This window comes from Pelodiscus sinensis, chromosome 4, assembly GCF_049634645.1.
Source record: "Pelodiscus sinensis isolate JC-2024 chromosome 4, ASM4963464v1, whole genome shotgun sequence".
NCBI lineage: Eukaryota > Metazoa > Chordata > Testudines > Trionychidae > Pelodiscus > Pelodiscus sinensis.
This window is the reverse complement of record NC_134714.1, coordinates 22,375,567-22,402,309: the sequence shown is the minus strand read 5'-3', so window position 1 is coordinate 22,402,309 and position 26,743 is coordinate 22,375,567. Positions and strand designations below refer to the sequence as shown.

General features: G+C 40.0%; 1 protein-coding gene across 2 annotated transcripts in view; it reads left to right on the top strand.

Annotated features, from left to right (window-relative positions):
• DYNC1H1 (dynein cytoplasmic 1 heavy chain 1) overlaps positions 1-26,743 on the top strand; it is a 74,550-nt gene that overhangs the window by 29,337 nt on the left and 18,470 nt on the right. The window contains exons 22-56 of one of the 2 annotated variants that reach the window (XM_075926557.1): positions 107-273; positions 1,303-1,476; positions 1,880-2,045; positions 2,194-2,382; positions 2,482-2,676; positions 4,355-4,637; positions 5,106-5,206; positions 6,163-6,322; positions 6,684-6,927; positions 7,121-7,304; positions 7,964-8,176; positions 8,397-8,635; positions 8,781-8,937; positions 9,379-9,606; positions 9,815-10,045; positions 10,181-10,321; positions 10,679-10,912; positions 12,387-12,593; positions 12,676-12,797; positions 14,216-14,381; positions 15,203-15,366; positions 16,558-16,687; positions 17,751-17,884; positions 18,201-18,315; positions 18,449-18,610; positions 18,692-18,906; positions 19,058-19,262; positions 19,428-19,601; positions 19,680-19,799; positions 19,948-20,068; positions 21,392-21,587; positions 21,702-21,819; positions 23,946-24,161; positions 25,780-25,992; positions 26,163-26,290. In XM_075926557.1, coding sequence (XP_075782672.1) covers positions 107-273; positions 1,303-1,476; positions 1,880-2,045; positions 2,194-2,382; positions 2,482-2,676; positions 4,355-4,637; positions 5,106-5,206; positions 6,163-6,322; positions 6,684-6,927; positions 7,121-7,304; positions 7,964-8,176; positions 8,397-8,635; positions 8,781-8,937; positions 9,379-9,606; positions 9,815-10,045; positions 10,181-10,321; positions 10,679-10,912; positions 12,387-12,593; positions 12,676-12,797; positions 14,216-14,381; positions 15,203-15,366; positions 16,558-16,687; positions 17,751-17,884; positions 18,201-18,315; positions 18,449-18,610; positions 18,692-18,906; positions 19,058-19,262; positions 19,428-19,601; positions 19,680-19,799; positions 19,948-20,068; positions 21,392-21,587; positions 21,702-21,819; positions 23,946-24,161; positions 25,780-25,992; positions 26,163-26,290 — 6,212 coding nt within the window. Of the gene's footprint in view, positions 1-106; positions 274-1,302; positions 1,477-1,879; positions 2,046-2,193; positions 2,383-2,481; positions 2,677-4,354; positions 4,638-5,105; positions 5,207-6,162; positions 6,323-6,683; positions 6,928-7,120; positions 7,305-7,963; positions 8,177-8,396; positions 8,636-8,780; positions 8,938-9,378; positions 9,607-9,814; positions 10,046-10,180; positions 10,322-10,678; positions 10,913-12,386; positions 12,594-12,675; positions 12,798-14,215; positions 14,382-15,202; positions 15,367-16,557; positions 16,688-17,750; positions 17,885-18,200; positions 18,316-18,448; positions 18,611-18,691; positions 18,907-19,057; positions 19,263-19,427; positions 19,602-19,679; positions 19,800-19,947; positions 20,069-20,812; positions 21,009-21,391; positions 21,588-21,701; positions 21,820-23,945; positions 24,162-25,779; positions 25,993-26,162; positions 26,291-26,743 lie in introns of both variants that reach the window. The other variant, XM_025183071.2, reaches the window with a different exon arrangement.

Sequence of the window (26,743 nt, the reverse complement as noted above, 5' to 3'; positions counted from 1 at the left end):
TTAAACTAATTTGATTATTCATTCAACTTTTTAATATCACACTGACTTGTGGATGAAGGTTTATTTTTAAGGAAAATGGAATGTTAATGGATTTTGTAACATTTAGGTGTTTGAAGAAGATGCTCTTAGTTGGGAGGACAAATTAAATCGCATCATGGCACTCTTTGATGTCTGGATAGATGTCCAAAGGCGATGGGTCTACCTGGAGGGTATCTTCACTGGAAGTGCTGATATTAAGCACTTACTACCTGTTGAAACACAGAGGTTCCAAAGGTATATTTAATTTGGCTTTGTGTGAAGTGCTCAGTTTACAGTTTAGGGCAAGCTGTATCATTGACTTTTCTCCCATGCCTGATGTCTGCATGGGTACCCCTCCCATGTGATAGTCCTGTACTTCTCTCCGTGAATCCTGTGTTTCACCTCCACTTCTTTGTTCTGGTAATTTTGAGAGCAAAATACCCATGTTCACCAATAGTATTCTCAATAGACCCATCTGGGGTTTGGCCTCTGCTGCAAGCTTTGGCAGTCTGACAGGTAGTAGAGTATAGTGACAAACACTTGATCATATGAATAAAGCTTTTTTTCTGCAAATAAGATGAAAAGGGGCTAAAAAATAAAAGGCTTGTAAATTTGTAAGCTACCTATATCTTACACTTCACTTGCATGTTTAGTTAGCCCCTCTTGTCTCACCTATCATGCAGCATTGGGCCTGGACCGATAGACTGCATCTTTGCGGTCTCAGCCTGTGTCCAGTCCTCATTTGTCTTCAAACCTGAGCTAACCAGCAGCTTTTTATCCCTTTCAAAGTGTTTTGCCCAGGTTCAGTTGTCCCAGGACAGACACCTGCACCTCTCCAAAGAATCTGAGGGAGACTAGGAATTTTAGTAGTTAACTGGTGGAGCCTGGAGCAGTCCCCCCCCCCCCCCACCTGTCACAGACAGGGGGCTGCTCCAATCTGGCCAGCACAGCCCCTACCTGCAGCAGACTCCCATTTAATCTGTTAATATTTAATTGGTAAACTAATTAAACCGGATTTTACATCTCTAAAGGAAACTTTAGCAATGAATTTACTGTACATTCTGTTTGAGCACCAGCAAATGAATTAGTCATTGTCTGGTTCATGGGTACCCTGTAGAGTGCTTCAACCAGAATTAACCTTTAATGTAGCATAAAGCTATCCATGCCATACTATTCACACAAAATATTAATAAAATATCACTTTTCCATGCTCACTAAATGGTGGATACAACAGTAAAAATTCAATTAAAGTGTGTGTAATGTTTTTTTCACAATCACTTGCAGCATCAGTACTGAGTTTCTGGCACTTATGAAAAAAGTATCCAAATCTCCCCTTGTGATGGATGTTCTTAACATCCAAGGTGTACAAAGGTCACTGGAGAGATTAGCAGACTTGCTTGGAAAGATCCAGAAGGCATTGGGAGAATACCTAGAGAGAGAGAGATCCTCCTTTCCTAGGTAAGGACCTTTAGCTCCTCAACCACGTTGGAATTAACTATTGATAGGAATTGTTTATTTTGCAGTAGTATTTACTTTTTACCGTGTTCTAATAGTAACCTTTTAGTGCACGCACACTTAAAACATTAATGCTTTGGAAACATTCAGATAAATTTGAACAAGGTTTTTTTGGTCATTTATGGCCTCATTTCCTGGGAAATGACAGACTTCAGTTTCTTTGTGTGGGTCACTTGTGATTAACTTTACATGGCATAATTTGAATATAAATATTAATAAGCTGTTTCACCCTGTTATGTGGGTTATAGAGGGTTCAGGTGTAAATATTTAATTCGAGGCCTACAACTAACTTTTTAAAAATAACATCAGCAATTGTTTAAAAGGACTTCTATATTTCTAATACTAGGTTCTACTTTGTTGGTGATGAGGACTTGCTTGAAATCATAGGAAACAGCAAGAATGTTGCTAAGCTGCAGAAACACTTCAAGAAAATGTTTGCTGGAGTTTCTAGCATCATCCTTGATGAAGAGAACACTGTTGTTCTGGGGATCTCATCACGTGAAGGAGAGGAGGTAGAGCTGGTTCTTCCGGGTGGTGGTGGCGTGGGTGGGTTTTTTGTTTGTTTGGTTTTTTTTTTTTTGTTGGGTGAGGGGGGGTGTTTTTGCAAATTTACAAACCTGGTTTAAATTAAAACTAGAACTATACTTAATTCTTTTTCAGGTTCTATTCAAAACACCTGTGTCTATCACAGAACATCCTAAGATTAATGAGTGGCTCACACTTGTTGAAAAAGAAATGAGGGTCACACTTGCGAAGCTGCTTGCAGAGTCCGTTACCGAAGTAGAAATATTTGGTAAAGCAACTTCAATTGATCCACTTACCTATATTTCTTGGATTGACAAATATCAGGTATACATTTTATTCCCTGTGGTCTAATTAAACTATATAAAATACTTGTGTGGGAGGAACAACTTTTTAGCAAAATCTAATTGTATTTTAAATGTTCAGGCCCAGCTTGTTGTCCTGTCAGCCCAAATTGCATGGTCTGAGAATGTGGAATCTGCTCTCACTGGCATGGGTGGTGGTGGAGACAGCAGCTCTCTGCACTCTGTGCTGGCTAATGTTGAGGTCACATTGACCGTATTGGCAGATTCTGTATTGATGGAACAACCACCTCTGCGCAGAAGGAAACTGGAACACTTGGTAAGTGTTACTTTTCTCTTTGTTCTCTAATAGTCATTCAGTCCCTTTCAAAATTTAAACACAATCTGTCCCTCTTCAGATTATGAAACTGACACTTAGGAAAGTAAAATTTTTCCATCAACCTTTTTTGAGAGCTGGCAAACTGCTATTGCTATATACATGCCTGATTTGAAAGAACATAGACTTAAATGTCAGTGTAGCATATAATTCTTCAGAATTACACAGTGAATAGAAACAGTATTTCAAATTCTTGGAATATACCACCAACCCTCATGTTCTGAGCTCCGGAGCTTCAAAGGGGCAGCACAATGTGGAGCAGGGGATCACCTGGGCACTCCAGCTGACCCTGGGCTCCGTGCAGCACCGCCCCTTTGAAGGGGCATCACTGCGCAGAACCCAGGGTAAACTGGGGACTCCAGCTCATCCCAGCCTCTTAATGCGCTGCCTCTTTGAAGTGTGGGGTGACACTTCAAAGGGGCAGCGCAGCACTAACTCCTGCGATTAACATGTTTAAAAAAATAACTCATTAATCCTGCCTTGCGATAATCACAGGCGTTAACGCACATCAGCTTTAGTCGGAGCTCTTTTAGCTATTTAAAAATAGAAACCGCTTTCCAACTCATAGGAGAAATAGTTTAATTTAGAGCTTGTGTTCGTGTGAGGGGATATCAGGCATGAGAGCTGAAAGAAAAGCTAAATTGACTGGCTTTTTGCATTCAGCTATGAAAATCTTAAATTCTCACTTCTTGCCTACTGAATTCCATAGCATAACTACAGCTCCTCCTAAGAAGCCCTACCTTGCACCAAACAGGTGCAATTGGCAATCTTTCCTGTTCAGAGGTTCGCTTAAAAACACTCTAGTACTAAACTTCTAATTGGGGAACAAGTGTAGAGTCGCATAGCCACAGAGTGAGGTTTGTGGCAGTCTGTGTGGCTGAGCAGCTAGACTGGGGTGGTTGTGAACAAGTTGAAGTTTCAAATAAGGTGTGACCTCACTGCTAGACATGACTTAGTCAAATCCATGGAACTTCAGCCTCACCATGTCCACATCTATGAAGATACAACGAGGTGCCAATTTCTGGCCTATTGGAGATGGATGTTGATACTTTTGTGCTTTGGACTCCCAGAAGGATTCAAGGCTAGTGTTAGATTTCTGAACAACTTGTGCAGAGGATTAAAATTTGTGTGCTCTCCTAGGAGACGGTTCTTGATGAATGATGATGAGGGAGTAGAAACAGTCCATCCAGAGCACTTGGGGTTTCTTAGTGGAAAATGTGAGTTAGTTTAGGGGTACTCATTCATCGTTAAAACTTATTGGAGACAGACAAGAACATCTGGTGACTAGCAGTATCCGGTGTCAGAGACTTCTAGCTGGATGAGTGTGGATGTTTTCCTCTTTCTGTTTGTGGACAGGAAAGGGTTATCCATAAGGAGAGTTCTTGTAATTTTAGAACCCTGCTTTGGCCTGAAGCTTGACTGAGGGATCCTGGAAGCAAGAGACTTTTTTTTTTTTTTTTTAATTCCTCTTTCTCTACTCTAGATGATGGATATTAGATGATGCCTTCTAGCACCAAACAATGGCTGTTCATAAGTTAAGATGCAGTAAAACTGTTAGTTTCATTAGAGAATGTGATCTTTTTTGTTGTTGGGGAGTGCTAATCAGCTGCTTGTACTCCAGATTACAGAGTTGGTGCACCAACGAGATGTTACAAGATCACTGATCAAAAGTAAGATTGACAACTCCAAATCCTTTGAGTGGCTCAGCCAGATGCGATTCTACTTCGACCCAAAACAGACAGATGTGTTGCAACAACTGTCCATTCAGATGGCAAATGCCAAATTCAACTATGGCTTTGAGTACCTTGGAGTTCAGGATAAACTAGTCCAGACTCCTCTTACAGATCGCTGTTACCTGACAATGACACAAGCCTTGGAGGCAAGACTTGGAGGGTCACCTTTTGGTAAGTTTGTACTTAGGAAATGTAAAGACTGATGTTAATCAGCCAGAAACTTAATAAAGTAACTTCCATAGTTTGAAACTCCAGTTTTTGAAAATGAGCAACACTTATGCCATATATTTAGTTGCTAGTAGATCAGCACTGCTGAAATCAGTGCAGTGGGTATCTATTTAGCATGGCTTCACTACACCTGCTAAATTGATGGAAGAGCACTCTCCAGTTGATGTGTACTCTGCCTTCCTGAGATGAGTAGAGGAAGCTGGCAAGAGTGTCTACCATCAACAAAGCGCAATGTAGATACCACCGTAAGTCAATCTAAGCTACTTGAAGTTCAGTTAGATTATTTGCAAAACTGAAGTAGCGTAACTTGCGTCACTTACTGTGGTAGTGTAAGCTCAGCCCATAGACTGTTAATATTGTCTGTTTACTACCTATAGAGAGACTAGTGTTTTTATCCTTTGCTTAAAATAGGTCCAGCTGGTACTGGTAAAACAGAATCTGTAAAGGCCCTTGGACACCAGCTTGGCCGCTTTGTTCTGGTTTTCAACTGTGATGAAACATTTGACTTCCAGGTATAGTATCTTTCATTTAACATGAGACTGCTTCATTTTAAGTTAAGTTCTCATTAGTATGCCATTAAGCTTCTAGATTTCAAAACATGTTTGAAAGCTTGTTCTTATAGCTGACAAAACTGATTCTGGTTACTTTACTGTGCTTCATTGAATCATACTACCATCTAAAGCAGGACTGGGTTAAAAGCTGCCTTCTCTGTTTTTTAGATGGTAATTTACCAAGAGAAAATCTGAATTGACAGCTATAGGAGGGTAACTTATTTTCAGACTACTTTTCCATTGCCATTTCTCAGTCATGTTGTATGACCAATTGAGAGACCTACTTTAGTAGAAGGAAACAAAGTTAGGTGTAACTGGCTTCCACTGAATGGATGTGGTTGCTGCACATGCTCCTTATCTCAATGGACTTGATATATTTCAGCATCTGAACCATTTACATTTTGCAAATTTAGGAATGTGCTTGCAGATTTTAGAATTATTGCCGAACAGACTTCCTTAGAGAGGGGTAAAAGTTGCTTACAATAGAATCTGAAAGTTGATATTCCAAAACTGAAACATTGGAAATAGGGTGTCAGTACTCACACAATAGAAGACAGACTTATGCCTAACAAGAGACTTATCTGGGGGAGACTCTGGACCAGCTGTACAAATGCATGCACACACACGTTCTTCATTTAATGTTCAAATGACCAGTTTTCCCTTCTGATGTTTGTGATTATTCAAAGTTGAAGTCACAATGTTGTATGACTCTGGAGTGGAGGATAGAGAAGACGTTGTTTCTGCTGAAAGCATAGAGATTCTCAGCATGATCACACAGAGAGACAGAGACAGTAGGGAGATAATGTATGTAAGCACAGTCCTGACCAGTCTACATTAGTTTCACTATCAAAATGGCAGAATAACTTTTTTCAGTGTATGTATATATAAAACTCTGTATGTGTCTGCTCTGCTTACAGGCAATGGGACGCATCTTTGTGGGGCTCTGTCAAGTGGGCGCATGGGGCTGTTTTGATGAGTTCAATCGACTTGAGGAGCGTATGCTTTCCGCTGTGTCTCAGCAAGTTCAGTGCATTCAGGAAGCCTTGCGAGAACATTCCAATCCAAACTATGACAAGAGTATGCAACTTTTTTCATTGCTAATGGTTTTGTATAACTTCTGTCAAAAGAATGCCCTTGTATATCTAAAATAAGTCATTCTGAGATCTTGATCAGTTACTCCCACTTTGGTCAAGGGTTTTCTGTTAAATTTGAAAATATAACTTAAACTTTAATGTTAAGTTACAACTTGAAGTAACTTTAATTGACATGCAGTCACTTTCAGCATTGTGTAATGGTATTGTAGTGATAGAAAGTTTTATTTGTACCATAAACAATACTCTGCAGGATACTAAAAGTCAAGTCTTAGTTACTGTAGATGATGATTTATTTGACCGAGACACAGCCAACTGTAATTAAAAATACTTTGTACTACTTCTAGCTTCTGCACCTATTACTTGTGAGCTGTTGAACAAACAAGTAAAAGTGAGCCCAGATATGGCTGTCTTCATCACCATGAATCCTGGATATGCGGGTAGATCAAATCTTCCAGACAACTTGAAGAAGCTGTTCCGTAGCTTGGCAATGACCAAGCCAGACCGCCAGCTGATTGCTCAGGTCATGTTGTATTCCCAGGGTTTCCGAACTGCAGAAGTGCTTGCCAATAAGATTGTCCCATTCTTCAAGTAAGTAATAGTCACTTAAACAAATCTGGCTCAAACCAAAAAAAGCACTTGTGTACTTAAATCTCGAACTTAAAATGTTGAAACTGTCAGAATAAGAATATAGAATAGTAAGAGTGGTTGATACTTTACTATTGAACATTAGTTTTGTGATTCTAAAACGTCTAAAGCTGACTCTGGTGTGTTTTATTCTTAGACTCTGTGATGAGCAGCTCTCTTCTCAAAGTCATTATGACTTTGGCTTAAGAGCTTTGAAGAGTGTACTAGTTAGTGCAGGAAATGTGAAGCGGGAGAGGATTCAGAAGATAAAGCGGGAAAAGGAAGAGCGTGGTGAAGTTGTTGATGAAGGGGAAATTGCTGAGAACCTGCCCGAACAAGAGGTAAAACATACTTGGACTTTTTTAATGTTGCTTCACTGCAAAGGGGTGATTACAGTACATATGAATGTAAATGACCGCTTGCAGTGAACTTGGTGTATCTAGCATAAATATAATCTGAGTTCACAAGTATCCTGTTTACTTGAACTTCTGCTACTTTAGGCTATAGGAGTGGCAGTTTCAGTAGACTTAACTGAGTTTTAATCTGTGCTTGAGCAGTTGGAAATGTCTGTCTTACAATAAAACACAGGCACCTGATTGCTTGTTTGTAATGACCACAAACATTTCACTACTCTTGTAAAAGGAACAGTGTCCTAACTATTTTCTAATGGAATATACATTCTGACTGAACTTCTCTGCCGTTAACATTTATCTGTTAGTGAGGTGGGCAAATATCAACTAAGACAATTGTATTAGATATCTTTTAAGTATTCCATGAATAGCATTACTTGACGTTTATAATGCTCTGTCATAAATGGCCTTGCACAAATGCAAAACTCCCCCTCAAATAAGTGGTGGGTTTTTTGTTTTTTTTTGCAGGGAATAAGAATGCCAAATGCAAACCTAGCAAATGTCAATATACTGTACAGTCCAGGTGTTCAGCATAGCTTGTCTGAAATATTTCCATGAATGTGACTAATGTAAATACACTTTCCATATAGATTTTGATCCAGAGTGTGTGTGAAACAATGGTACCCAAACTTGTTGCAGAAGATATCCCCTTGCTGTTCAGTCTCTTGTCTGATGTATTTCCTGGAGTTCAGTATCACCGTGGTGAAATGACAGCCCTGCGAGAAGAGCTTAAGAAAGTGTGTCAGGAAATGTACCTTACCTATGGAGATGGAGAAGAAGTTGGTGGCATGTGGGTGGAAAAGGTACATTGTGGTAGTTGTAAATCTTACAATGTAGAGCTGACAAATGTAACGCTTTCCATATTCCATGATAGAAAAATCAAGTACAATTACTCCCCAAATTAAATACCTAAAGTTTTTCAATTTTAAGTGATTCCAGATTGTTTGTTTAAGCCTTGCATTTATTAAGATTCAAAGTCTGACGTTAAAGTCTGAGTCTATGTACAATTTTGTTCTGTCACAGGTTCTTCAGCTCTATCAGATTACCCAGATTAATCATGGATTGATGATGGTGGGTCCTTCTGGAAGTGGAAAGAGCATGGCTTGGAGAGTGTTGCTAAAAGCACTGGAACGATTAGAGGGTGTAGAAGGTGTTGCTCACATCATTGATCCGAAAGCAATCAGCAAAGATCACCTCTATGGTACTTTGGATCCAAATACCAGAGAATGGACAGATGGATTGTTTACACATGTTCTGAGAAAGTGAGTCTTAAACATTAATAGCATATAAGTTTTTGAAGGAGCAATTGGAGAGATCCTTGGATATTCTCTCATTGGCATGGAGGACTGAGGAAGGGAAAGCTACTTTTTATTTGTTAACCTTCACTCAATATTTTCCTGAACTTAGGATCATAGACAATGTGAGAGGTGAATTACAGAAACGACAGTGGATCATCTTTGATGGAGATGTAGATCCTGAATGGGTGGAGAACTTAAACTCCGTGTTGGATGACAATAAGCTGCTAACTCTGCCCAATGGAGAACGTCTCAGCCTTCCACCAAATGTAAAGTTTTTTGTGTTTCTACAAACATTAGTAATGTTACAAATAGACTAATCTACTGAAAATGTGTTAGCTCTGCTTCTTTTTGCTTACATGAACAGGCTTTCATCACACAAACTGGGCACAGGGTTAAGTTAATAGTGCAGCAGAGCAAAAGTGATTTGATGCAATGGTTTGGTTGACTTGTTCAAAAACCCTTTTGTGGTTATGGAGTTTGTCATGTCAGATGTACCTTGACCCTCACAAACTAGGAAATACTAGATCATCCATGTAGATCTAATTAGGTGTTAAAGTGATAAGGCATATTATGAATTTAAGACAAAAGTCAATTTTATACCACCTGTTGCCTTCTTAGTTCAGAAAAGCATGCTAATGGAGCTTTTAATAGATTTTATGTTCTGCCAAACCTAACTTCTCTTAAATGTCTGTACTTTCTCTCTGTAGGTGCGTATTATGTTTGAGGTGCAGGATCTGAAATATGCTACTCTGGCCACCGTGTCAAGGTGCGGAATGGTCTGGTTCAGTGAAGATGTTCTAAGCACTGACATGATATTCAATAACTTCTTGGCCAGACTACGAAGCATCCCTCTGGATGAAGGTGAAGAGGAAGCTCAGCGCAGGCGAAAGGGCAAAGAAGATGAAGGTGAAGAAGCAGCTTCTCCAATGTTGCAGGTATAACTTGTAATACACTGTGTACTGACACCAGACCCACTAAAAGTAGGAAGTGTCTCCAATGCTTATCTTAAAGGCTATCCTGAATATAAATGGAGATTGAGTTAACAATGTAGCTTGTGTATTGTATGACACTTTAAAAAAAATATAGTGTTAAGATTTAAGACTACAAACCAAGTTCCTTCAACACTAATGTCTTTACCCACAGATTCAAAGAGACGTAGCAACAATTATGCAGCCATATTTCACATCTAATGGACTGGTGACTAAAGCTCTAGAACATGCTTTCAAGTTAGAGCACATCATGGACCTCACTCGCTTGCGCTGTCTTGGTTCATTGTTCTCTATGTTGCATCAGGCTTGCCGCAATGTAGCACAATACAATGCAAACCATCCCGACTTCCCTATGCAGATAGATCAACTTGAGCGCTACAGCCAGGTAAAGTAAATATTGTAGCAAAGTTATCAGGCTTATTGAATAATCTTTTGCATTTTTTTAGCTATCCTTCAAACAGAAGTAATACTTTTTTTGCACTTTTTTGTGTGGATTAATCTTTCTCTTCTCTTTTATTAGAGATATCTAGTCTATGCAATACTGTGGTCACTCTCTGGAGACAGCCGTCTGAAAATGAGAGCAGAGCTGGGAGAATACATTAGGAGAATCACCACTGTACCGTTGCCCACAGCACCTAACATGCCTATCATTGATTATGAGGTAACAACCTCCTGTACTTCGTAAAGCTTTAAAGACCTAATTCCTAATGAAACAATCAGAATGACACTTTCTAAATTAACCTCTCTAAATGTGAGTAAACCAGTATCTCTCAATTTTAGTTCAAGTCAAGCAACTCTAATATTTTTTACTCAGTACATAGTGTACTGCGTGGTCCAAGCTGCTTCTAAATTAGTCTCTCAGCATCAAATTTGCAGGTGTTAAAAGACTAAGTTATCGGATTAAATCAAAGTTGTCAGTTTGATTGTTGTTTAAAATAAAATTGGATTGTGATAAGAACCTTAATGGAGCGTGTATCTCTACTACATTTGTAGATTAACTATATTTCTGTTCACCTAGGTGTCAATTACGGGTGAATGGGTCCCATGGCAGTCCAAGGTTCCTCAGATTGAAGTTGAGACACACAAGGTTGCTGCTCCTGATGTTGTGGTACCAACCTTAGATACCGTTCGCCACGAAGCTTTGCTGTATACTTGGCTAGCAGAACACAAACCTCTAGTGCTCTGTGGCCCACCAGGTTCTGGAAAGACTATGACCCTTTTCAGTGCCCTCCGAGCCCTCCCTGATATGGAGGTAAATACTCTGTTTATATGTAGGTTATTGAATGATAGCAAATTCATAACATGCCAAAACTGCCTACAAGGTTATTTTAATTACTGCTACATCTGTCTATTAATGTGGCAAAAAAGTCATGTTTCTGCCTCGAGTGCTATAAGGATAACTTCCTTTATTTGGGCAAAGAGCTCTGCTAACAATGATCTATAAAAAGGCAGCTGGAGACTGTAGCAGAAATCAGTATATAAACCAGTTAAGAGTGATGTGAAACACCATTCTGGATTGACAAAGTAGGGGAATACAACCTAGATGGAGCTACTATAAGGTGGGTGCATAACTGGTTGGAAAACCCCAGAGTAGTTATGGTTCAGCCATGCTAGAAGGGCATAATGAACTGGGTTCTGCAGGGTTCAGTTCTGGGTCCAATTCTGTTTAATATTGTCAACGATTTAAATAATATCAGAGAGAGTACAGTTAAAGTTTGTGGATATCATCAAGCTGGGAGAGGTTACAAATTTGGAGGATGTCAGAGTACTCCACCTAGGAGGAATGAATCAGTTGCATACGTACAAAATGGGAAATGATTGCCTAGTGAGTACTGCAGAAAGGGATCTAAGGGTCATAGTAGAACACAAGTTAAATAAATCGGTGAGACACTTGCAGGAATAAAAAGCAAACAACGTTCTGAGATTTGTTAACTAGAGTATTGTAAGTGAGACATGAGAAGTAGGTGATTGAGTTCTGGGTGCCACTTTTCAAGGAAGATGTGGACAAATTGGAGAAGGTCTAGAGAAGAGCAACAAAAATTAAGTGGTCTAGAAAATATGACCTCGAGGGATGATTGAAGGAATTGGGTTTGTTTAATCTGGAAAAAGACTGAAGGGGGGAACATAACCTCTTTGAAGTATCTAAAAGGTTGTTACAAAGAAGAGGGAGAAAATTCTTCTCAACCTTTGATTCTAGGACAAGAAGGCAGAGGGTTTAAATTGCAATAAGGGGAGGTTAGGTTGGACATCAGGGAGAACTTCCTAAAACCGGTAGGGTGGTTAACCACTGAAATAAATTGTCTAATCTGCTCTTACTCTCCATTGATGGAGATTCCAAAGCCTCCCTAGGCAAACACCTATCAGGTATGGTCTATTTATGGTTCTTGATCCTGCCATGAGTTCAGGATACTGGACTTGATGACCTCTCGAGGTTGCTTCCAGTTCTAGTATTCTGTGATAACTAGTGGGCACAACTGGCACATAATAGACTCATCAAAATTTGTTTTTCAGAATTTTACATATCTGTAGTGATGCAAATACGTGTGTAAACTCCATCCCTTGATCGGTTTCTAGTCAACATATAGCATATATTTTCGATATGAAGGCCAACGTGTAACATTTGTTACTGAGTAATGATAATCTACTGAAACTTTGGTTCTAAGACTTTAAGTTATTAAGAATCAACTAGCTTCATGGTTTTGTGTGTTTCATCCTTGTTTTTTAAGGTTGTTGGACTTAACTTCTCTAGTGCTACAACACCAGAGCTGCTTTTGAAAACTTTTGATCATTACTGTGAGTATCGGCGCACACCTAATGGAGTGGTGCTGGCTCCCGTGCAACTAGGAAAGTGGCTGGTGCTGTTCTGTGATGAAATCAACTTGCCAGATATGGATAAGTATGGCACGCAGAGAGTAATATCATTCATTAGACAGGTTGGTGATGTTGTGAAACAGGATTGTATTATTATTTATACTGTGGAACCTTTCTTTATATTAAAACAACTCCCTCATTCAGATGGTGGAACATGGAGGCTTCTACCGTACATCAGATCAGACCTGGGTGAAATTAGAGAGGATTCAGTTTGTTGGAGCTTGTAACCCACCTACCGATCCTGGGAGGAAACCACTGTCCCACAGGTAAAATACTATTCTGTAGCTACTGAAATTTACAGTACTGATCTGCAAAATGGAGTATCTGATACCTTGGCATTCAAATACTAAAATCAAGATTGTAGCTTCAAATATGGGTTTAAAAATACTTTGCATTCTAACGAGCTGCTCAGGAGCTTACTGGACCATAAACATTGATCTTTAAGTCTTGGAGTATTGGAAGTTCCAGAACACTGGGAAAGAGCAGCTAAAAGTTTAAACAAAGGATAAATGGGATCGCCTCGATCCCAGGCAAAATAATTGTGGTTATTAAAGGACTTGATTGTTAAAGAACTAAAAGGGTAATATAACTAATCAACATGAGTTTATGGAAAATAGATCCTAACTCTGCTGGCTTTGAGATTGCAAGTTTAGTTGATACGGTAATATTGTTGACTTGAATATATCTTGTCAAATGACTTACCTGGTACTGCATGACATTTTGATTGGAAAAAAATATAATTAATAGGTATAAAAGTAACATGGCACACCATTAAATGGATTAAAAATGACTACCTGGTGGATCTTAATGTAACTTAACAGGAAGCATTGTTGCAGTGGGATTGCACAGGGACTGGTTATAATCTTAGTCATAGAATCTTTAAAATCTTTACCTGTTAAAAGAACAAAATCATCATTCACTAGTATGATCCTGGGATGCTTAAATGGGGATTTCAAATAGGAGTAAAGTTGGCACTACTAAAATCAGTGGTTTTGGTGCCCACAATTCAAGAAAGATGTTGACAAATTAAAGGAAGTTCAGAGAAGAGCCACAAGCGTCAACTATTAATAAACATGCTTTTAAAATGGAGTCAAAATACTCAAGCAGTTTTAGCTCCACAAAGAGTAGATTGAGAAGGGAGAACAAATATTTAGTGATGAGCTTTTCAGCTTCAAACCACTGGATCATGTTATACCTTTCTTAGCTAGACTAAAGCTAAACGTAAATTTAGGAAGCAGGCATAAATTTAAACAGTAATTAGCCATTGGAATAATTTACAAGAGTAGATTCTGCATCATTGGGTATTTTTTGAATCTTTGTAGTAGCATAGTTTTTTTTAGAAGATGCCATGGGAATCATTTTGGGGAAGTTCTACCATCTGTGTTGAGAGGCTAAACTAAATGATTTCTTCTGGCCTTAGAAATCTGTGATCAAGACACTGTTCCCATTCCAGTACTTTAAACTTTTGAATTGGCCACTACCTTGTTGGCTAATGAGTGCTAAATACTATTCACTTCAAAGGCTCAGAATTCTGTTTGTGAAATAGTTGTTTACCCTATAGAACAAGTAGCTGGGCTCAGATGAACAGATGTGATGTTACAGAGCAGAAAAAGCCAGGTGTAGTCTAGCTGACTTGGATGAAGTCTTTTCTGGTATCAACACTAAGCTGATGGACTTCTTCCAGATTTTTACGCCATGTCCCTGTGGTGTATGTGGACTATCCTGGACCAGCCTCACTTACTCAGATATATGGAACATTCAATCGTGCAATGCTGAGGCTTATCCCATCACTCCGCACATATGCAGAACCTCTTACTGCTGCCATGGTAGAGTTCTACACAATGTCACAGGTAACTTGCTCTACATATTATCCCAACTTCTGCTGACCAGGCATCTTTGCTTGTTACCATGCCACTTGAATACTGTGTACAGATGTGGTCTCCTCACCTCAAAAAAAGATATTTTGGCCTTGGAAAGGGTTCAGAAAAGGGCAACTAAAATGATTAGGGGTTTGGAGCGGGTCCCATATGAGGAGAGGTTAAAGCAACTGGGACTTTTCAGTTTAGAAAAGAGGATACTGAGGGGAGATATGATAGAGGTATATAAAATCATGAGTGGTGTGGAGAGGGCCGATAAAGAAAAGTTATTTATTAGTTCCCTAAATAGAAGAACTAGAAGACACCAAATGAAATTAATGGGTAGCAGGTTTAAAACGAATAAAAGAAAGTTCTTCTTCACACAGCGTGTAGTCAACCTGTGGAACTCTTTGCCAGAGGAGGCTGTGAAGGCTAGGACTATAATAGAGTTTAAAGAGAAGCTAGATAATTTCATGGAGGTTAGGTCCATAAAAGGCTATTAGCCAGGGGATAAAATGGTGTCCTTGGCCTCTGTTTTTCAGAGGCCGGAGAGAGATGGCAGGAGACAAATCGCTTGATCATTGTCTTCGGTCCACCCTCTCTGGGGCACCTGGTGCTGGCCACTGTCGGCAGACAGGATACTGGGCTAGAAGGACCTTTGGTCTGACCCAGTTCTTATGTTCACTTTAGATAAAAGGTAGCTAGCTTCCTAGCGCTTTTTGTTAGTTGTGAGAGGGAAGCATGAGAAGCATTGTTTGTTAATTATTGCACAACTTAATGTCACTAGATACTATTCCCAGTGTTTCCTTTTTTAGGAAAGGTTCACTCAGGATACACAGCCACACTACATCTACTCACCTCGTGAAATGACTCGATGGGTGAGAGGTATCTTTGAAGCTTTAAGACCATTAGAAACCTTACCTGTTGAAGGCCTTATTAGGATTTGGGCACATGAAGCCTTGCGTCTCTTCCAAGACAGGTAAACAAATAGTATGAATAACACAAATTGATCTTTCTTAATTCTTTCCAGAGACTTTCCTTTTAAAATGAGTTGAGGTCCAAGTTGAATTCTAACTTGATTCCAAAGGTGTTTATAATTAAACACATCTAGAGGCTCAGCTGAGCAGAATACTCAGTAGTTAAATATAAAACTCACACGTTCAGTGTCAGTTATGTCAGCTTCAAAGAGGTGGCTCATTCATTTATCTGCCTGTAGCACAAAGCTGACTTAATGGGCAGGTTTGAAAAGTGAAGTACAGGCTGCCTGCAGAGGCCACAGGATTAAAGGTTGTAAAAACAGTTTTGAAAAGGCTTGGCCATTCTTAGTAGAACACTTGATTTAATTGTTGCATTTTGAGATTTAAAGGTTTTTATCAAATGCAAGTTGAGATTCTTCCAAAAATAGAGCTTAAATTGTTAAATTACACTGAATGGCTTTTCATCCATGTTCACTTATCACATATTCAGGATTTGTCAGATTGAAATTGTGCTTACAGCAGAAATGAACAAAAGTTCAAATTCATAAAATAAGTGCCCCCTTCAAAGGCTTATGCATACAGCAAACTATGAAAAATAATACATCTGGGCTACGTCTACACTGGCCCCTTTTCCGGAAGGGGCATGTTAATTTCAGCTATCGTAATAGGGAAATCCGCGGGGGATTTAAATATCCCCCGCGGCATTTAAATAAAAATGTCCGCCGCTTTTTTCCGGCTTTTAGAAAAGCCAGAAAAGAGCGTCTACACTTTGAAGTAGGAATAAGATCCTCCGGAAAAGGGCGCTTTTTCCGGAGGATCGGGGCCAGTGTAGACGCACTTTTCCGGCTTTTCTAAAAGCCGGAAAAAAGCGGCGGACATTTTTATTTAAATACCGCGGGGGATATTTAAATCCCCCGCGGATTTCCCTATTACGATAGCTGAAATTAACATGCCCCTTCCGGAAAAGGGGCCAGTGTTGACGTAGCCCTGTAGATTTGAGATTTGTCTGCTAAGCTCAGGGCAAGAGAAGTCTCTATTGGATTGCTACATAGCTGCAAGTAGATAGAATTGACCCAGGTTTACAGTACTATTATCTTTTTCCCTCACTTTCTGTTTTTATTACTTGGCTTGTTCTTCACATAACTGTTTTAGTAGGTGTTGCATGCTTGCTTATAATTTTTTCTTCTAATTAGACTTGTGGAAGATGAGGAGAGACGTTGGACTGATGAAAACATTGACATGGTAGCTCTGAAACATTTCCCCAACATAGACAAAGAGAAAGCTATGACCAGACCCATCTTGTACAGCAATTGGCTGTCAAAGGTAACAAAGGGTATCTTAATAAAAACCTTGCCATTGACACTTGCACACACCAAGAATCCTGTTAAGAGTGAATCTTTGTCCACCACTTCTCTTAATACACTAGAAGGAGTGCTGCCTTAGCACAGTCCATGCTATCCTAGAATTTACTTTTAATTGTGATTGCTTACCAACTCCAAATGGCTATCAAACACATTTTGATGCAGTATGGCATGATGGCTATCCAGCACCTAGCAGAATCTATCTGGATACCAAGGGAGTAGAACTCTGAACTTGAAGGAAGAGTGTAGAATACCAAGGGCTAAAATTACAGAAAATATTCTGGGGTGTTGTACTAGTGAAGTTAGAATATGTAGGTTGTCTTTTTTTGGTTTGTTTACCAAGTAAGATGATAGTGCCCATAATAGGGATGTAAGCGACTAGTCGGAGTCGACTACTCATGTTTCCTCTCCTTTCCTCTCCCCTCCCCATTCAGATGCCTCTGTATCAGGAGCCAGTATTCCCTCTTTCCTGTGCTGGGGCTCCAGCCTCCCTCTTCTCTCCCCCGTCTTCCCCCGCACACCCACACCACCCCTTGCGGATCTAGAGCACACAAAATATACTAGCCTGGGCACCACTAGGTTCTGGTGTGCAAGGGGAATGTGGGGGCATGCTTTTCTCTTTGATCAGGGGCCACGTCATTAAGGATATGTATTTGGTTTTGGTTTTGGGGTTTTTTTGCTTTTTACTTGTGTGCAGTCCCTCAATAGATTTTTCTGGGGGTCAGCAGCCTCTGACCCAAAAAAGGTTCCCCACTCTGGTCTATATCATGTAAGCTAGTTCATAGGTCCTACAAAAATTCTAGGCAGCACTTCTGCAGTGGCATGTAAGATGACAGGCCCTGCCCATGGCACATGCTTCATCAAAGTTTGAAGGGGTCCCTGTGACTGCTATCCTCAATTCTTGAATTGGGAATTTCTGTGCCACTCTAGCCCTTTCAGCACAGAATGGTTAGGAGAGTGAAAACTCTCCCTTAAATTCTAGACTTGTTAGGCTAATATGTAAACAAGAGCTCTCTTTCTTCTAGGATTATATCCCTGTAGATCAGGAAGAGCTGAGAGACTATGTAAAAGCCAGGCTGAAAGTGTTCTATGAAGAAGAGCTTGATGTGCCATTAGTGCTGTTCAATGAAGTTTTGGATCATGTGCTGAGAATTGACCGGTAAGCTGAATTTTCAGCTCCTAGTATTGTCTATTTTTGAATGGAAAAACAAACCTGTATTCAGAGTAGTCCAGAATGGAGCACCAGTTTCTTGTGGTGTTCTGCTTAGGAGTTGCATTCTGTAAAAGGGGCTCTGCCAGGTGAAAATGTAACAGACTGAGAAATATTGCCAACGGTCACTCTTGTACATCTCAGAACTAGTCACAGTACTAAAAAAATACAGGCTAAGTTTGCAAGAAAATGAGATTAGGAGATGTGGTGACTAATTCACCATTTATCAAGCAAAAAACTTACTTGAAGTATCAATCTCTTTTAGAATCTTCCGCCAGCCTCAGGGCCACTTGCTTCTCATTGGAGTTAGTGGAGCAGGGAAAACTACCCTCTCGCGATTTGTGGCTTGGATGAATGGATTAAGTGTTTACCAAATTAAGGTTGGTTTAGTTCTATCACTTAACAATTAACTGTTACAGCTTGCAGTTATTCTATATAACTGTATAAACAAGTCATTGTGACAGAGGATGAGAGTTTAAAAAAAGACAAGTAACTACTGCTAAATCTTTATAGGTTCATAGAAAATACACGGGTGAAGACTTTGATGAAGATCTGAGAACAGTTTTAAGACGCTCTGGCTGCAAAAATGAGAAAATAGCATTTATAATGGATGAGTCAAATGTACTGGATTCTGGATTCCTAGAGAGAATGAATACTCTTCTGGCCAATGGAGAGGTAATTTGAGTAAATTTGTATAAAGTAGCAATAATGCAGGGAAAATCAAGTTAAGAAAAATATACTTATTTCCTGGATTAGGTTCCTGGTCTCTTTGAAGGAGATGAATATGCCACCCTTATGACTCAGTGTAAAGAGGGAGCACAGAAAGAAGGCCTAATGCTAGATTCACATGAAGAATTATACAAATGGTTCACCAGTCAAGTTATTCGCAATCTCCATGTTGTGTTCACCATGAACCCATCTTCTGAGGGCCTGAAGGACAGAGCAGCTACTTCTCCAGCCCTCTTCAACAGGTAATTTACTCATTCTGCTTGGGAACTAACCTGCAACAAAGTACCTTAACACTTCAGGTTGTCTTGAATTAAGAGTATTGTTAATACCCTACTGAAAAGAGAAATTGCTATTTCTTTGGAGGTTTTAATGTATATCTTGTCCTGTGTATAGGTGTGTCTTGAACTGGTTTGGAGACTGGTCAACTGAAGCACTGTACCAAGTTGGCAAAGAGTTTACGAGCAAAATGGATCTTGAGAAGCCAAACTACATTGTGCCAGACTATATGCCAGTTGTGTATGACAAATTACCACAACCGCCATCACATAGGGAAGCTATTGTAAATAGCTGTGTATTTGTTCATCAGACTCTTCATCAGGTGTGTTTTTGCCACTGCTATTCAAAAGCTTTGATACTGTATTCTAGGGGAGTGGCACAAGGGCAATAATGAGAAAATGTTGCTACTGTGACAGTTTTGAATTTAAACATCTAGATATAATCCATAATCTTTAACATATACAAACTAATTCCTTTCCTTTTGAAGGCTAACGCTCGTCTAGCAAAACGGGGAGGCAGAACTATGGCTATCACTCCGCGCCACTATCTGGACTTCATCAATCATTATGCCAATTTGTTCAATGAGAAAAGGAGCGAGTTGGAGGAGCAGCAGATGCATTTGAATGTTGGTCTTAGAAAGATCAAGGAAACTGTTGACCAGGTACATACCTGCGAACTTGGCTTTATATTAAAAAATTAGAGCTTTGGAAACTGACTCTAATATTACAACTTGTGTTAGGTGGAAGAACTGCGTAGGGACTTGAGGATAAAGAGCCAGGAGTTGGAAGTGAAAAATGCAGCTGCTAATGACAAACTGAAAAAAATGGTGAAGGATCAGCAAGAAGCAGAGAAGAAAAAGGTGAAATCAACACTTCCTTCACCTTTTTGTACATGTGAAGTATATTAAGAAATAGCTTACAGTAATACTATGAAAAGAGTAGGAAACCACAACTCTTAAAGATGAGGCTTTAAATGTATGGGTTTTCTTGTTGTACAAAATGTCTTAGGTTATGAGCCAACAAATTCAAGAACAGCTGCACAAACAGCAAGAAGGAATTGCAGATAAGCAAATGAGCGTGAAGGAGGATCTAGATAAAGTTGAACCTGCTGTCATTGAAGCTCAGAATGGTAAGTTAACGCTTAGAAATAACTACAGCATTCATTTTCTTAGGCTATGTCTAGACTACAGGCTTCTTTCAGAAGAAGCTTTTTTTTTTTAGAAGAGATCTTCCAAAAGAGAGTGTCCACACTGCAAAAGTATCAGAGGGGTAGCTGTGTTAGTCTGAATCTGCAAGAACGAGAAGTCCTGTGGCACCTTAGACTTGGAGCATAAGCTTTCGTGGGCAAAGACCCACTTCGTCAGATGCATGTAGTGGAAATTCCAGAGGCAGGTATAAATATACAGGCATAATTAAAGAGTTCCAATCAAGAGTAAGGTTGTGTTCTCCTGCAGTGGTGCCAGGAACACATCCACCATGAATGGTGAGGTTTTCCTGTACAGTCTCGTTGTTGATCTCGCTGATGCATAGCGTTGGTTTTAAGATGCTTAACTTGTGAACTCAAGAAGGCTATCAGGTGCAAGCTCCTGCTCTTGCTAATCTATCATAGTAGTGCTTGAAGGTTTCTGATAGTTCATCTTGTTCTGTTTAAAGTGAGAATACAGGTGGAGAGTTCAAAATGTGAAGCATGTGATTATTATAAGAAGGTCAATTCATTTTAGAAATGATCTGAAGCTTAAAATCTCTCAAACAATATCAATGAAAATTTGCTAATTCCTGTCTTACTGTTTTGCTGTCTTTTTTTTCCTTCATTTTCTCCCCAATCAATACTCTTCCTTTCTCCTCCTCGATCTGGCTTGACTACTGTGATTAGCTGTAAAATCAATAAAGAAGCAGCATCTGGTAGAGGTCCGTTCTATGGCCAACCCACCTGCAGCAGTGAAGCTAGCACTAGAGTCCATCTGTCTACTATTGGGTGAAAGTACAACTGACTGGAAACAGATACGTTCCATCATTATGAGGGAAAACTTCATTCCAACTATTGTAAACTTTTCTGCTGAAGAGATCAGGTGAATAACTGCAGGTACCGAGCTGCTGCTGGGTATAGAAAGAAATTGTTCACAAGATTTTTCACAATAGAAATCTTACCAGTAGTTACAATTGGTGATGTTTGGTTTGGTTTCTACCTCACAAAAAGCAGAATTCATCTCAAATGCATATGCAGAATTACCACCTTTCCAAAATACCTTGTCATATACTCACGAAGATGTGCATCTCAGAGTAAAGTCTTGTTCTTTAAATTTAGGCATAGTCTGAGTAGCATATAGCGCTATCAGAGTGCTAAGGTAGATTATTCCCAGTAATTGAACTTAAATTTCTTTCATTATTTCCCAGCAGTAGCATTAAATCCCTGATTGTTGCATGCTGAATACTTTTTTCGTCCCCTTAATAGTTGTGAGCTCTATAAGGAAGCAGCATCTTGTTGAAGTAAGAGCAATGGCCAACCCTCCTGCTGCAGTAAAACTGGCTTTAGAATCAATCTGTCTCTTGTTGGGTGAGGAGACAAATGACTGGAAAAAGATCAGACTAGTTGTTCTCAGAGATAATTTCATCAGCAGCATTGTCAACTTTAATATTGAAGATCTAAGGTATTGGTTTTAGTTTTATCTAATGTGGTAAAAGGGACTTACTCTTAGTAACTCTGCACTGACAAATTCAATATTTGCACATGTGCTGCGTCAAACATAATTCTTCTTTTGCAGTGATGCCATCCGGGAAAAGATGAAGAAGAATTACATGTCAAATCCAAGTTACAATTATGAAATTGTAAACCGAGCATCCTTAGCATGTGGTCCCATGGTAAAATGGGCAATTGCACAGGTAACTCATTTGCAATAGATCTACTAGTATAGAATGCTTCAGTCTTACATGGGAAATCAAACACCTAGTGATAAGTATTAGTTGTAAGTTGCTGGAAATATCCAGTGACTCAATCAGCAGACTTCCACCATTCAGATCTGTGACACTTTATAACAAAGTGTTTAAAAACAATAGTTGGTCTCAAGTGATCATGCAGAGTAAAGTGCTGAATGCAACACTATGGTTTATTTTCAGCTTTCTTTTGAAGCAGTTTGTTTTAATAATACTGACTAATGGCTGGTCTTGTTCTGTGGCCAGTTTAGTGTACCCACAGACCAGATTTTATTGCCTGGCTTGATCTAGTTTCCCCCGAGCTGATGAGGATGGGGAATGTTTCAGAGCAGTGTGTTCAGTCTTACCGGGGGCGGAGGGTGGCCTCTAGCTTGGAAGTAATGTCAATGGCAAGCCCAGGTTTCATCCAGCCCTATCAATGCCAGGCTTGGATTTGGGTGAGTATTGACTTTGGCCAAGAGTTTACAGGTGGGGTTTTGGAAGCTTGAGTAAATTACAGTAAACTTCTGATAATCGGTCACCTTTAGGACCCGGGGGGAGCGGATTATCAGATATGCCCGGCTATCAGAAGGGGGGCTATGAGGGGTCTGGGTTGGGGTGGGGGGGTATGCCAACCCAGACCCCTCATAGCTTCCCTTTCCAATAGTCAAGCTGTGCCCCAGGTGTCCCGGATTCAGCCACTGCTGGTCAGTTTCAGCAGCGGCTGAATTGGGGACGCCTGGGGCAGAGCAGCTGGGGTGCTGCCAGGTTGGTCCCGTAGCACCGCCCCTCGGGACTGTGGGACCAACCCATCAGCACCCCAGCTGCTCTGCCCCTGGCTTCCCTGATTCAGCTGCTGGTCATTTTCAGCAGTGGCTGAATCGAAGTGGGGCACAAAGCAACTCCAATTGTCTGGCAGCCAGAGCACTTCTGGGTTCCTGATGGTGCCGGACCATCAGGAGTGCCGGAGCATTGGGTGCCGGACCAACGGAGTTTTATTGTACTGTTACGGGGGAAAAAGGGCTTCTTCAGTGTGAGAGGGGGCAGGCTAATCCCAGCATGCAGGGCAAAAGATACACCATTTTTGTGTGTTACCCCAAAGAGTCAACTTCCTTCGCCTAGCCTTCCAGACTCATTAGTGTGTCTCCTACATTCATTCTAGACTCCTTCAGAGCACTCTGGCTTCAAGGGTAATTATCTCTGCACTGCAAGGTTGAATTTGAAATGTAGGAAGCCTCCAGATTTCAATCAAAGAGCATCACTTTCACTTCAGTGAGATGAATAGTGCAGTTCACATCTTTTGGCTGTTTCAGGCCACCTGCATGCTCAGAATAGTGAATCAGTTTAAGGCTGGGGTGGGCAATTTTTTAAGATGGGCTACTTAGAATTTCGGAAGTAGTCACAGGCTGTCGTGGAAGGGACAGGACAGGACACTTCACATGTACCAACAGACCTTGATTGGCCTGGGGATGGAGGAGTGTGTGAAGCCTTAACCTTCAACTCTGCCAGGGGCTGCCAGTTTCCTCTGATGCCATGTACCCCTGGCAGGAGAAGGAGACTTTGCATGCTCTCCTGCCTCCAGGTCTTGATAGGCCTTGGGGGCGGGAAGCAGGAGGCCAGCCATGGGCAAGATCCAGTGGTTGGTGGCCTATGGCCCCTATCTGGCCTCCTGAATTTAAAGACCCACCAAAGGGCTTGCAGCTCCTGGCCTCACTGCTAACCTGTTGCCTTGGCAGCTGTGTGCCAGGAGCCCTTTCGATTGCTATTTATAGGATTCCTGGCTTGCGGCTGCAAGGCAACACATTATCAGTGGGGCCAGGAGCTACAAGCCCTTTAAATAGCTTCAGTTGAAAGGGCTCATGCTTCCCCAAGGGCTCCCATGTAACGCACTAGTGGCAGAGCTAGGAGCTGCCAAATACTGGATCAAGGTGCTGGTGGGCCGGATTTGGCCTGCTGTCAGTATCTTGCCCAGCCCTGGTTTAAGTAGAAGCCCTCAATCAATAAAAAATGGTGCTTGCTGACTTGCATGGCCCCAGATACCATGGTAAGTTCCATTCTAGAAAGTATCTAGAACTGACTGTTCACACATTTCACAGCTGAATTATGCTGATATGTTGAAACGAGTAGAACCACTTCGCAATGAACTTCAGAAACTGGAGGATGATGCCAAAGACAATCAACAGAAAGCTAATGAAGTAGAACAGATGATTCGTGATCTCGAGGCCAGTATTGCTCGCTACAAGGAAGAATATGCAGTGCTGATTTCAGAGGCTCAAGCAATTAAAGCGGACCTTGCTGCTGTTGAAGCAAAAGTGAGAATACTTTTTGTACCATTTTGTCCATTTTACTAATTTTTTCCCTTTGTTTTGGAGGTGGGGGACATGGCTTTCAAACATTCTATATTCCTTTCTAACAAAATACTTTGTACTCTCTCCACAACTGTTTGTCTTCCAATATGTTTCATCTTTTGGGCATCTTACAAAGAGCTTTGCCAGACCATTGATAAATGGACCAGAGTGAGAATTACACTTCCAGTCAGTGTCTCATGCTAGCCATCCAGTTAAATTGGCAATCATTCTGAGCAGGACTAGGCTGGCTAGTAGGCAAGATGTTACTCAAAACCAAGAACAGCTAGCACAGATAAAACCAGTCCTCTTTCACAAGCACACAATTTACCCGTAAGAATGCTCAATGCTATAAGCCTCAAAAGTGTTTCAAAGAAATTGTGATTACTTAATTCTTTAACAAAGAGTTAGTCTGCCTTTTCTCATATTTTAAAGTCATCTTGTAAGGTAACTACTGTGTTTATCTAAAGAGATAATTAACAGCAAAGTAAAACCTAACTTAGTTCTTCAACTCAAACTTTAGAACCCATCAGGTGACAGTCCATACAAATATCTCTTTTTATCTTTGTTCTTTGAGCTGCACTGATGAAATCTTAGAAATGTAGGGCTAGAAGGGAACTCGAGTCCAGCCCCTTGTGCTGCAAGAAGGTACATTAAACCTAGATCATTCTTGATGGGTGTCTGTCCAGTTTGTTTTTAAAAACCTCCAATGATGGGAATTCCACAACGTCCATTGGAAGCCTATTCCAGTGCTCAATTAAATTTGAAAGTTTTTCTTCATCTGTAATGTATATTTTCCTTGCTGCAGATTAAGCCCCTTATTTCTTGCTCATCCTTTTGATGGACATGGAGAATAATTAATCAGTCGTTTTTATAATAGTTATTAACATATTTGAAGATTTAATTGGATTTCATCTCTTGGTTGTCTTCTAGATTAAACATGCCCAATTTTTTAACCTTTTCTCACTCATTAAGTTTCCTAGATATCCATTTTTGTTCCCCCTTGGATACACTTCAACTTGTCCACATCTTTCCTACAATGTGCTATCCAGAACTGAACATTAATGCAGTTGACTCTTGGTTGCTGTATAGATTGGGACCGGTACCTCCCATGTCTGTCTTTCAATTAATACATTCCAGAATATTAGCCTTTTTTGCAGTTGCAGCTCATTGTTGGTTCACTCAGTTTGTGATCTGTTGTAACCCTCGGATCCTAACCTGTTCCCTGTTTTTATTGCTGTGTAACATTTTTTTCCCCCTTCCTGAATTTCACTTGCTGAATGCAGATCAATTTTCCAGTTTGTCAGTGCTGGTGTTGCACATTCTAATCCTGTTTCCTAAAATGCTTGCAACTCTCTCGTCCCTTTCCACTATCAGAACTGTAAAATTCACAGCCCAAGAATACTAACAACCTAACTTTCAAAGTTGTGGATGCACTATTTTCTGGACATATATAATTCTGAAAGTTGTGAGTCCAAAGTCTTGTGTGTTGGCAAATTTGTCTCTCCTTATAGGTTGTAAATGCAGTAATTAGGGGAGACTTCATTTTGAATAGATATTATATGGACTCTTCCTTAATTTATAGGTAAACCGTAGCACAGCTCTCTTGAAGAGTCTGTCTGCTGAGCGTGAAAGATGGGAGAAGACAAGTGAAACCTTCAAGAACCAGATGTCCACTATTGCAGGAGACTGTTTGCTTTCAGGAGCTTTTATTGCTTATGCTGGTTACTTTGATCAGCAAATGCGACAGAACTTATTTACCACATGGTCCCATCATTTGCAGCAAGCAAATATTCAGGTAAAGATTGATCCACAATTACTAATGGCATGGCTACTGTAAGTGTTAATATTTATTGTAATGAATTACTGCTTAATAAAGGGGAAAGCAAAAGATGTTCACAAAATATAAAGATGAAATTTGATGAAACTTTGGACTCTTTGGCCATATAATAATATTGTACTCTTCAGTTCCGTACAGACATTGCAAGGACAGAATACCTTTCCAATGCAGATGAGCGTCTTCGCTGGCAAGCAAGTTCTTTACCTGCAGATGACCTATGCACAGAAAATGCTATCATGCTTAAGCGATTTAATAGGTACTTCATTTGTACAATAAGTATTGAATGTGTGAGGATAAACTTAAGAATGCACAGAATTCCCACTGAACTCGATAGAATTTGCATACCCTATCAAATGGAAAACTTCATTGAAACTTTAACTGAATATAAAAGCTTTGAGAGAATTTTGAGCTCTGTCTACATAGTATCTGCATAGTACCCATGATAGTAAATTGAAATGCAACTCTTAATAATCTTCCCTTTTATTTTAGAAGTAAAACAAATTGTGTTTTTACTGTAATTTACTATTATACCAAATTAGCTCAAACAAAAGCCATTAGTCTATATTGACTGAAACATGTGAGTAACTAGATACAATTATTGAAAAGGATAAATTAACTGTATCTTCTCCAAACAATGACTGGGGATCTTCCATATTCCATTACATGAGCCAACGTTCTCCAAAAAGGATTTATAATAACTCAGCCTGAG